General features: G+C 41.6%; 1 protein-coding gene across 1 annotated transcript in view; it reads left to right on the top strand.

The window, feature by feature from the left end:
• The first annotated feature begins 1,082 nt into the window (after positions 1-1,082).
• Positions 1,083-13,092, top strand: part of LOC128736009 (DDB1- and CUL4-associated factor 10 homolog) — a 47,896-nt gene continuing 35,886 nt past the window's right edge. The window contains exon 1 of the mRNA XM_053830495.1: positions 1,083-1,650. Within this exon, the coding sequence (XP_053686470.1) occupies positions 1,466-1,650 (185 nt within the window). The 5' untranslated portion in view covers positions 1,083-1,465. The remainder of the gene's footprint in view (positions 1,651-13,092) is intronic.

Here is a 13,092-nt window from a genome sequence, read left to right as displayed (position 1 = left end):
ATCCCCCATAGCAAGAGAATTCGTATGGCAGTATCAGGCGGGCTTTACGGAAGTCTGTGCAACTACGGATCAAATTTTACGGATTTACCGGACAAACTAACGCGGCTGATTAAAGCTACCATAGAGCCTACTTTCCCTTCGCAAGACACTTCGATCAAGGAGCATACGCCATCGCACAAAGCTGACGATGTACAAAATGCAGATCGATAGTCCTTTATACGGACTTGAACCAGTAACTGTATTTACGGAAGACATACGTGCACTTGCCGTGTTTGAACGAAAGGTGCTGCGGACTATTTTTGGCGGAGTACAAACGGATAGCGGAGAGTGGCATAGGCGTGTGAACCACGAGTTGCAGGCACTACTTGGGGAGATTCCCATCAAATCTGGCGAAAGTTAGGAGACAAACGTGGGCCGGACACATCACTCGATTGTGCAGTGAAATCGGTTCTCTTCAAGAATTCCACTAGCACCAGGAATAGAGAGGACAAACGTGCTAGATGACTCGATCAGGTTGAAGCCGACGTTCGGAGACGAAATTGGCGACGATTAGTCCAAGACCGAGACAGTTTCTACCAAAACTGGTTCATCTTATTCCAAATTTTCCACTCGATTTTTGAATTCAAGGTGAATTGAGCGAATTGAGCAGCCCGTCAGATAAATTTGGTCGTTTACTGTCGATCAAAGTTGATCGGCATAGTCGCGCAACGCGATGGTTACGCGCAACAAAATTACGTCGCACGCGACGTATACGCGTTGCAATCCATCGAACCGGCAAAGACTGGTTGTGATTTGTGTGATTATACGACGATTTAGAATTGTTTGAAACTCGGTACGGGTCGGATCGAAACTGGTTTTCCGGGTTGAATCTCGCCTTAATTAATCCTCCTTCCTAACATTGTGTCTGTGGCAACAACGGTGATTGTTGTGCAGACAAGCTATCCGTCTCGACCAGCCTACTTGTGCATCTGTGCCTTTGGAGATTTTTTTTCCTGATGGGAACCGGGAGTGAGTGACCAAAAAGAAGAAAGAAAGTGTCAAACAAAATACAGAGTGAAAGTGAGTGAATTGGCCAGCTGTCAAAAAGTCGATAAAAAATTTTCTCAAACATCTTCCTGTTTGGTTTTAGAGAATGTTTCAATAAATTAACGTAGAAAAGTGTTCTTTTAGAAAACAAATCACGCTGAACGGTGGAAAAAGAGAGGTGCAAGTGTTGAGTAATGTTTTGTTAGTTGCAATCCACGGTGCGGTGCTGTGCTGTGGGAAACGCTCCAGTGAATACCTCAAATCGGGCGGTCGCGTCGCGTTCTTTTCCATAGAAAAAAAATAAGCAAACAAGCTTTCTTTCCTGTTCGGTTGTGCCACTGTGCGGAAAGATTTTGCGGTCACCGCCCCAACCTTTCAGCCGGCCAGCAACTTTTTGGTGAACGGGTGGGGGACTCGTTCGTGAACGCTCGCAGTCATCATGACACTGCACTCGTGGTTGCGGCGTCGAGAAAGCGGTTTTCCGGCGCGGTTCGGAGATGGTGACTCGGTGCACCGTGCGATCTACTACTCGCTGGAACCGAAGAAAAGTTGGAACGACCAGCGGAATGCGTGCAATACGTGCGAGTATGGCGGTGCCTACAATCTGGAGTTCTCGCCCGATGGGTAAGTGTTTTTGTCATTTTTCTAAGATCCGGTCCCCAAACTTTCGTACGGTCGCCCACTGATCATTATTAGATTAGATACTGCAACTAATTACCATTCAGAAAGTGTGCTCGATGGTTACATACGCATAGGTACGAAGTGCGCGTCTACCTCCTCGACCGGTCGATCTTGAAACCAATTTCGATCAACTGCGTCTCTCGTTCTCGATCGTGTGAGTTCTTGCCTTGCCACAGTAGTGGCACCAGCTAGTGTGGCTAGCTAGTGAAGTTCAAGTTTAAGATAAATGGCAATAGCTAGATGTTGTTTTTAATAGCAACATGATCGAGGCACGGCTGTGCCTCATCGGATCTGTTTGAACTGTATGCTGGAGTTGGATTTTCATCAACAGTATGATTCCAGCATTTTAAGAACAACTTTCTTTGTCCACGCCACCGGATTCGGACAACGCAGGTGTTGTTCGCCGAACCGTTGAGTAGTATCTATGTTAGAGGCAATTAATTTCCACAATCAAACGACAAGTTCAAGTTTGTGGTCATTATTATCGAACGTGTAGCACGACCGCGGTCAGTCAGTGGCTGTAAAATGCAAAGTACTAGCATTAAGTTTATTAGCTTTATTAGGAGTACGCTATAAATTAAAATCTACACCTAAAAATAAGAACGAACAGACATGCTCATTTATTAGCGAGCAAATTGGTAAGTGGCAGTTTTATAGGATTCCCCTTTTAAAGATGGTTTTTTGTTAACATTGTTCGAAACCTGTTTCGAAGTAAAATCCCTATTACCTATATAGTGGACGATTATGATGCTTGATCACATGACTGGTTGGTTGGATCCAGCAGCAAGTTGATCGTTCTTTGAAGATCTACTTAACCACACATATACCGAGTGCCGGTAGTACATTGCCTGACTGTCCGAGCTGCTGGGGGCAAAATCTGACCGCAATTTGATGCGTCTCGTGGCAGTTCTCAACCGAACTGCTGTTTCGTTGAGAATCAGGTCCAGTTCATGACATCATTATTTTTCAATCGCAGGAGGCGTAAAGTTTTCCAAGTCAATTCAGTTGGTTTTCCAAGAAAAATATTAAATGGGATGAAATTGTTGTTAGGTAAAATTAAAAGGATTTATGACTTTCGTGAGCTTCTGTGCCTTTGTTTAGTTGTCATAAATAATTAACAAGTTTTTTTCTTCTAGTTCTTCGAACTAAGAAAAGAATAGCAGCAATTATTTGTCGTTATTGTTTCATGAAAACATGACCTTACTCTGTTCAGTTGTAAATTATTCCTAGAAGAAATTCTAATTAGCAAGTCAAACCAAATACCGGCAGAATAAAGCGATACAGACAAATGAGACTGGACTGGTAAAATCGATTGGCTCAAGTTCAACTATTGCCATTCAAGATTCAACCACGAACATTTTCGGAAATGAGGTTAGTTTTTCAACAATGTAGAAACTCGAAGTAAGAGGGGAAATGCGACATAATTTGCACTTAAGCGGACGCTAATTTTAGTATAAATTTGCAGATATTTGGCAAATCTTTCTTCCGAGGTTTCCAACTATTCAACTGGTACCGGTTCTACTGGGAACGCCAAAAACGCTTCCGCATGAGCTGCAGATATTAGGTCGGATGAATAAAAAAGTTAGAGTAAATGCTCCCATACGATTTAAACGAGAAAAGCAAGGCAAACTGTTTTATTCATACGGCCTATTGACGCCAAGTAAAGTAAGTGAATTTATTACGGCTTCTATCTCCAACAAGATTGTAGTCAATTCTACAAAAAATCGTCTCGCATTGCCAACGACCGTTTTGAAATGAGTTTGGACAGATTTCACTGCTACCTCCCACAAATCGCCAAAGTCGGAAGCGTTAGGCACTGTAAAACACCATCCAATTTTTAACTCATTGGTTTTGAAATTCCAAAAATGTTACTCTTGGTTGAACCTGGAAAAATTAGTTCGGAGTTATTTCAACGAAACTGCTGAGCCATTTCTACTTGACCGATAAACCGTCTAAGAGGCGGTAGGAAGGCCTCTGTGCCTACGTTACGTTGCTTTGATGCTGCAACGGTGTGCTGGACTAGAGATTTTGGCAAATAAAATAAATCGAAATTGATTTTGCGTTTTATTGCTTTTGGTGGTAGTTGGTTTCCGATTCGTCTTGAGGCATTGGACAGAATTTATAGTGAATTCCAAGACCTGCAAGCGGATATTGAAAAGTACGATGACACTGAAAAGTTAGAGGAGTACCCGGGAGAGCAGGCCAATTTCGAAGCGGGATTTTGCTAGGCGAAAGTGTTTCTGCTGATGAAGCGTTCCACAGATCCGAACCAGCCAACAGTGTTGAATACATCACTCACAGCCAACAATCATCAAGCATCGACAAGTATGACACTAACCAGTCGCGCTCGGTCCCGCCCGCCAGTATATACTTCGTTTAAGACGTATTTATCTTCAATCTAATCTTCTCTGCTTTGCGTTTTAGTCTGATGCTCCACCGCCTCAAATGTTCTGCCGACAGCATCCACGTCGTCAGCAAAGCAGATAAATTGACCCCGCATTTCGATCGCCGCTCGTCTTATAACACCTTCAAGCGCAATGTTGAATAGCAGGCAGGAAAGACCATCACCTTGTCGACATCCCCTGCGAGATTCGAATGGGTCCGACAATCGCCCTGAGATTCTTACACAGCACTGGATCCCATCGATCGCAGCCATGATAGGTCTAGTAAGCTTACTCGGAAAGCCGTTTTCGTCCAAAATTTTTCATAGCTATTTTCGGTTTACGCTACCATATGCGGCTTTGAAATCGATGAACAGGTGGTGCGTGGGGACTCGAAATTCGCGGCACTTCTGGAGGATCTGCCGCAGGGTGAAGATTTGGTCCGTTGTAGACCGACCCTCCATGAAGCCGACCTGGTAACTTCCCACAAATCTATTGGCTATTGACGATAGTCGATGGAAGTTGACTTGGGACAGCACTTTGTAGGCGGCATTCAGGATAGTGATTGCTCGGTAGTTCTCACAATCCAGCTTATCACATTTCTTGTAGATAGGGCAGATAACCCCGTCTTTCCACTCCTCCGGTAGTCGTTCCGTATCCCAAATCTTGACAATCAGTTGATGCAGACTGCCGGCCAACTTGTCCGGGCCCATTTCAATAAGTTCCACTCCAATGCCATCCTTTCCCGCTGCTTTGTTGAGCCGCTGGACTTCCCTTATCGATGGAGGTGGCACATCTTCGTTGCTTGCTACACCAATGTGGTCACTTCCTCTCCTGGTGGCGCTTCTTCTCCTTAAAGAGTCGGGTTTGCTGCCTTCGCTTCTGTTTGTATCGCTCCACATTCTGACGGGTGGCTCTACGCCGCATTCACTGCGTTCTTCTCACTCAAAATCTGCTAGCATTCCTCGAATGGCAAACCATTCGTTACGTCGATTCGTTGCCACACGGCCTAGGACGTCCTCCACTACACTGTTAATGGCTCTCTGTCCCAGGGGTGTTTTGGTGGTTTACAGTTTTTGATCATGTAAAAAAGCTATTAATTAACAATTCGTCAAACGTAACTATACACCTTGTAAAACAATGTTTTTACTACGTTATAAAATCAAAATATCCATATTTAAATGCCTCAAAAGTTTTATCGGTCGATTTTAGTATCGGAAGTCATGGAGCACCTGTGCTATCATGGGACAGAGAGGGTTAAGGATGAATTCATCCAACTCACCCACTTCCGCGCTTGGCAGTTGGAAGGGATTATTCTACGGAAGTCTCTCCGTAGCACTGACTCGATTCGGTTAGCTTCATTTTCATAGCAGGGATTCCAAACTGAAGTGCAATATTCTATACTAGTTGAGCCCGAATCTTACGATCCGGAAAATATAAATGTCTGTTAAGAATTCAGAAAACTGCGGATACATGTCATGGGCAGTATTTGCGAAGATGTTTAATCTTTGTATCTTTGTTCTTTGAGTTCTTATATTGCATAATATAGATGTAAGATGTTGTACATAAAACAGTCTTAACCGGAAACAGACACAAATAGTTTTTATGGTCATATTGGATTTTATTTGACTAAATAAAAACATTATCTCTACTGTGCTGATTCTATGGGCGGGCAATATGGCTTTTTTGTATGAGTGCCTTTGAACCGTCTATTGTCTACCGCAAACCGATTCATATGGTCGGTGTTAAGTCAGACAGAACCGAGTGGTAAAATTCTGACTTCGCGAAAAACGGATTCAAAGTTTGCTGAATTCGAAATCATCTTCTAACTCTGGCTGTTTGCAACATTTATGTAGTCTGATTAGAGTAAAATGTTGCTAAGAAAATTCTTGATCGTTTGCTATCATTAACTTATTTTTTTAAATAATGCGACTTGGTCCGGTATGATTTAACACCGACCATATGATATCGCGACAAGCAATCGAGTTGAGCAGGCGAGTCGAGCAGTCGAATCAAGTATAATCGAGTCAAACAGTTGGGTCGAGCAGTCGAGTCGAACAGTCAAGTCGAGCAATCAAATTGAGCACTTGAGTCGAGCAATCGAATCGATTGGTCAAGCAGTCAAGCAGTCGGGTCAAGCGGTTAAGTCGAAAAGTTGAGTCGACCAGTTCATTCGAGCAGTTGAATCGAGGGCAGGGATACCAGACTTGCAGATTTGTCTGCAAATTCCAGATTTTTGGAACGGTCTTGCAGATCATTATAAATTTGCAGATAGTTGCAGTTTTTCTGACTTTTATTGTTTTGGTGCAGATTTTTGTTCGAAGCTCTTTAAACTTTTACAGACTTCCTAAAAAAATGTGCAGATTTTCGCAGATTATTTTTAAACCAGAAAATTCGAGTAGCCGAAAAACTGCTCGATTTTTTTGGTTTTCGAGCAGTTGCAGACATTTTTTTTAGAAAATATGGCATCTCTGATCGAGGGATCGGGTCTAGCAGTTGAGTCAAGCAGCCGAATCGAATAGTCCAATCGAGTAGTTAAGTCAAGCAGTTCATTCGAGCAGTCGAGTCGAGTAGTCCAGTCTAGCAGTGGAATCAAGCAGTTGAATCGAACAGTTGTGTCGAGTAGATGAATCATGCTGTCCAGTCAAGCAGCCCAATCGAGCAGTTCAATAGTGCAGTTAAGTCGAGCAATCGGGTCGAATAGTAAGTCAAGCAAATGTGTCAAGCAGTCGAATCGAATAGTTCACTCGAGCAGTTAAATCGAGCTGTTCAGTCAAGCAGTCAAGTCGATCTGTCCAATCAAGCAGTTGAGTCGATCAATCGAATCAAACAGTTCAGTCGAGCAGTCTAGTCAATCAGTTGAATAATCGAGCAGTCCAGCAGCCGACCAGTGAGGTGACTGAGAATACAACCCATTGCTACGAAAGCATGACGTCCTGTCAGGGACCTGTTTTTAGTTATCGATAAGCCTATGGCGTCTTGCGTCCCAGTTGGCTTCAAGGTATGACGCTGGCCTAATAAGCCAGTCATCGTATGTTCGAATCTTGGCTAGGAGAGGCTGTTAGAGTCAATAGGATCGTTGCAACTGGCCCTGCAATCGTCCTGTACTCTAACAGCTGGCTGCGAAGTCTATCGTATGAAAACAGAAGGTCAGGTTTCGATAACGGAATGTAGCACCTAGGCTTTTAGCTCTTAAGCCTATGACGCCCTGTCAGAGACCTGGTTTTCGGTACAGACATAAGCTTCTTATATAAATAGATTGGAGCGGACTAATGCACAATAAAGAGCATTCAAGCAGTAAACATCATTGACGTTCTTGCCGATGCGTCGATACGATGAAGCAGGAAGTTGACGTCATTGATGTAGGAAAGGAATATCGAAGGGCCGAGAAGGCTGCCTTGTGGGATTCCTGAATGGGCAGTGAACGATGCTGAGAGACTGCCGTCAATGTTCACCTTGTCAATGCCAATACCGGGGGGTATTTTGAAAACCGGTTTTTCGGTATTGATAAATGCAATACCGGTAAAACCGGTTATAGTTAACATTTGAAAACTGCATTTAAAAATGTTATGATTTGTAGAGGAACTTTCCATAATCATTAGTAGTCCATTTTTTGGCATAACTGATTGACTAGTTCATTAAAATAATAATATTTAACAATGCGAAGAGAATTTACCGTGTCATGTTCTAAACGAGAACAAATTTTAATGAAAATCTTCCGGAGGCAGAGAATCTTCATTCGGTGTTCACAGAGAAAGGAAGAATAATTACAACCGGTAAATTAGAAATGTGGCTAGGAAAACCCTTGTTCAAGAGTTTGTTTTAATAAGCTACTTAGATACTGACATTTATGATAAACTAGCTGACCCGACAAACTTCGTATTGCCACAAATTAACCTGTGTTGTACATAAATCACGAATCTCGGATGATCTTTGTCACAATCTCGAGTTTTGCAAGTTTCTGAGGAGTTCAACCTTAGATGATTCATTTTATCAGTTACGTAACTATGAAAGCATCCCAGGTAACCAATAACCATCACCAAAGCTATTCAAATATAGGCCAATAAGCATTTAATTTGCCTTAAATGCTACTTAAATGCTATTTTGGCAAAATATACAGCTACTTTACTGATAACCTTCTTATAGTGCTGACAATGCTAATTTACAGCTAATTACCGACACGAAGAATTTGAATACAATTTTGGATGCCAATTTACAACACCTATGCAGTCAAAAAGCTAACATACAATAACGTGCAGTATAAAATGCCAGATGCGCTGATTTGCTGCTTACGTTAAGGCTTATTAGTTACCTGGAATGGGTAGTTTAATATACAAATTTGCAATTTTTCCTCACAGTAAAGTAGAAAACAACTCCCCTGTCCCCTCATTGCATAGCCAGAAAGCGGATAGTAATGTTCGCCATGATTGTACAACATTACGCCGAATATCATTTTGCGAAAAACCTTAAGCGGAATGTACCATTTCACGGAAACCTTTTTTGTGGAAAATACCATCTCGCGATCCTCTCCTTACTCGCTGTCGCTCGTTCCAGGAAACCTAGGTAGACCTAGGAAAATAAATAAACCTAGACAGTAGTGATTTCTGCGTGAAGTTGCCTCCCCACAGTGGGCGGCGCTTCCGAAGGCGGGTCGCCGGCAACACTCGCGGCCGTCTCGTCCTGAATGATCTAGTGTTACTACACTCAAGTACTTTTTTACACGGTTTGTTTTTTCGAATATTGATAACGGGGCTATTTAGGGACCATTCATTTATTTCTCAATACGTTTGGGAGAGGCCCGACATTCGTCACGTATTGTATCCTAAATTGCACCGTTCTTGAGTAGTCGGAAAAAAAACCGTGTAAAAAAAGACTCGAGTGTATAGATAGTTTTTGTGGTCTTGTTATTGATTGATGTTTTATGGAAGAGTCTCGAATTTCTCGAGTTCGATTAGTTTTTGAGTTTCGCAAAAATTTCTGTTTTATTTGTATGAGAGTCCATATCCCCCTACCATAGGGGTTAGAAGTCTCTAACTATCATAAAATAAATTCAAGACTCCAAAATCTCCTGCATGCTAAATTTGGTTCCATTGGCTTGATTAGTACTCAAATTATAAGGAAATTTGTATTTCATTTGTATGGTAGCCCCCCCTCTTAAAAGGGGAAGGGGTCGTAATTCACAATAGAAAAAATTTCTGCCATCTAAAACTCCCATATGCCAAATTTGGTTCCATTTGCTTGATTAGTTCTAGAGTTATGAGGAAATTTTTATTTCGTTTGTATGGGAACCCCCCCCCCCCCCCCTCCTAAAAAGGTAAGAAGTCCTAATTCATCATGGAAAAAATGGTTGCCTTCAAAAACACCCACATGCCAAATATGGTACCATTTGCTTGATTAGTACTCGAATTATGAGGAAATTTGTATTTCATTTGTGTAGAAGCCCCCCGTCTTAAAGTGGGGAGGGGTCCCAATTCACCATAGAAAATATTTTTGCCTCCAAAAACCTCCACATGCCAAATTTGGTTCTATTTGCTTGATTAGTTCTCGAGTTATGAGGAAATTTGTATTTCATTTGTATAGGAGCCCCCCCTCATAAAATGGGGAGAAGTCCTTATTCATCATAGAAAAAATTCCTGCCTCCAAAAACACCTACATGCCAAATTTGGTTCCATTTGCTTGATTAGTTCTCGAGTTATGAGGAAATTTGTATGGAAGCCCCCCCTCTTAAAGGCGAGAGGAGTTATAATTCCCCTTATAAAGAGGGGAGGGGTCTTAATTTACCATAGAATAAATTCTTGTCACCGAAAACACCCACATGCCAAATTTTGTTCTATTTGCTTGATTAGTTCTGGAGTTATGCAGAAATTTATGTTTCATTTGTATGGGAGCCCCCCCTCTTAGTGGGGAGAGGGGTCTCTAACCATCACTAAAACCTTTCCGGGCCCCAAAAACCTCTACATGCAAATTTTCACGCCGATTTGTTCAGTAGTTTTCGATTCTATAAGGAACATACGGACAGACAGACAGACAGAAATCCTTCTTTATAGGTATAGATTATAACTGAAAGTTCAGTTGACAGCAATTCGACAGCAGCAGACTGGTTCTAGCACTGCGACAAAATCTTCTTTCTTCACGAATTCGTCATCGCTTAAGTTAAGCGTATCGTTGCTTCTAAGATCGGATAGAAATGTTCGAAGCGATGATTGAAGCCCGCAGAATTATCTCAGCCCTACCAACAGGTTATTCTAACTAAACATAAAGTTATTTCTATCCCAGTTAGTACTAGCAACCGAACGAATTTCTTTTCCGTGTTGTGTTCTGACATTTCTCTAGAGTACTCTGTTAATTTTTACTGAAGATTTTCTGTACAGCTTCAATGATATTGCACATTTCTTCTATTGCGCAATATTCTTAATTATTTGGCGTATACAAGCAAGAAGTCTGACCTACTTTGCCCTTCGCAAAATGCTACGATCAAGAAGCATACGCCGCCGTACGAAGCAGACAATGTACAAACCCCTTGTTTAACCGGTAGTTTTATTACGGACATCGCTCACGGTGGAAATACGCGCCCTTGTTGTGTTTGATCGGAAGATGCTGCAGATGATATTTGGTGGAGTACAAACTGAAAGCGGAGAGTGGCGGAGGCGTATGAATCACGAACTAAAGGCATTGCTCGGGGAGATAAATTCAAACGGATTCAAACTTTTATAGTGGTTTGCGGCCATAATTTGCTGAAGGCACTGACTCAGAATACTCTTTCACAATCGTGCGAATTAAACATTCGAAACATTACACATTAACGCAAACATTAACTTCATGTTGGTCGAGCCGTTTTCAAGTTTGCTCTCGAACAGCGTCTCGATTTGATAAGAAGCTTTCCGTTGCGTATTTGGACATTCCCTGAAATTTGCGAAAACTGCAAAGCCACAATTCATAAAACTTGTCCGTTCAATTATGCTCCTCTTTAGCTGAACTGCAAAATTAAACAATGTTTATATTTTTACACTCGAACAACAAACAATCATGAATGTATCCATAGCAACTCCGTCAGGGCGAACTCGACGCTCCTCCAATGAATGTCAAAAGATTGTGCCCACTTGTGCTCAATATTCGCCATTATCGCTCGTGGAAAGCTGGATAGCTATGGCGCAACACTATAATTTTAATAGTTTTTTCCCAGTCTCCTTCTTCCACAAAAATATGGATCGCAGTAAGCAACGCGTGTGGTTGGCGGGTTATTTCCAAGAATCCTTTATTGTGGCTGTGAAGGTATTAATAAGAATAAGATAAGAATAAGTCTCCTTCTTCCACAAAAATCAGTATGGAATAAATTAGTTCGAAAGTTAATACAAATTTGACTAAATCAAATATTAGTTTGATTATCCCTTCGAAGATTGCTTGACAGACTTCTTTATAGGTACTATTCCACCGTCATTTTTTCCACATCACGATGGCGCAGCAAACACTAAAGTACTGGACTTCACTTGTGTTTTTTTCTAACTCGATCAAAATAATCAAATTGCCAATGCCAAACTTGATAAGCTTGGCACAGGTGGCCCGTTGCTAGGGATGCTATACCGGTTTTACCGGTATTACCGGGCTATTTTCCAATACCGAATGACCGGTTTTTCCATGATCAAAAACCGGTATTTTCGGTATATTTTTGCATGATCAAAAAAAAAACTCAAGAAGCGTGAATCGCTGGTAAAACTCTTGAAGCATAGGGTAAATTTAGTTTCATGATTGTAGGAGGAGTAAGGAGTGGTAAAAGTGCGATTCAGTGATTTATCGGTGCAGATTCCGAGTAAATTTTCTACATTGGCATGGATGGGTGACTACTTTGACAGCTTGAATCTAATGTAAACTTTGGTTGCTTACGAAGCATAGTTGCTGAGTTATGTGCAAATGTTATTTTGGAGCGGTTTTGCTGTAATTTTTTGTTATATGGCAAATACGATATCAACAGGAAGATATTACTTGTTGAAAATTTGTAGCAGCGTTTTACATCAGTCTACATTACAGATACTAGAAATAAAAGATCTGCAGAAAACTGTGTGCTCTACAGATGCTGGCCGAAGAAAAACAATGTGTTTCCACTGATGAAACAAAAAACAAACGTTTTGAAAAGTTTCGATCTACCGGAGGCTGCAATACACCAACGCAAAATAGGAAAGGTGCAAATTGAGAATATTCCTTACCGAAACATTACGCAGATTGAAGATAATATGGTTTTGTTAACTACTGCAGGGCTAATTTCATGGATTCTAGCTTCGAACTTTTGCCCCGCGGTATTCGCTCTTTTGCCCCGCTAGTGGGGTAAAAGTGCGAATCAGCACTTGATCAGAAGAAAGAAGAATTTATTTTGCAAAACACTATTACCGCAGATGATTTATAGTTGAATGTGAAGACATTGAGTTATTGCATCACAATAAAATATGTTATGTTGTTGTCCTTCTTTATATCTCACAAAAATTGATGAAAACTTCAAACATCGCACTTATGCCCCGCCCTACTCTATTGCCTCTGTAAAATTACATTCTTCTGCCGGCGTTTACCTTTTGATAAGTTTGATAAGTAGTAGCTCAGAAAAGCTGATAAACAAAAAAAAATATTCACGACGGCCAGCTCTCCTTGGATGTGATAAAGCTGTGTTAACATATGTTAACTAAGTCTATGCCACTCGTAGACGGTAATGCAAATAATAAATAAATACATCCATTCTGGCTGATTTCGATTACATGATACCTACAGTAAAAATGACATGCAATGGGTTGGCTAAACCGGCTGCGCCGGTCGTCTCAATCCTTGATCTTGTCTGTTCGCACGGAAGTCCCTCGCCGGGCACGTGCGAGGAACTGCGCAGACCGAGGATACGCTCGGTTGGCTTCACCCCGTCAGAGCGCTTATCAGCAGACCGAACGTCTACGGGCAGGTGGACGTAGGTAGATGATCGAAACATTTCAAGGAATACCTGCAACAATGTTTGGCTCCGTTGGTTTTA

This window comes from Sabethes cyaneus, chromosome 1 (genome assembly GCF_943734655.1).
Source record: "Sabethes cyaneus chromosome 1, idSabCyanKW18_F2, whole genome shotgun sequence".
NCBI classification, from domain to species: Eukaryota; Metazoa; Arthropoda; class Insecta; order Diptera; family Culicidae; genus Sabethes; species Sabethes cyaneus.
This window is presented reverse-complemented; position numbering and strand designations above follow the sequence as displayed.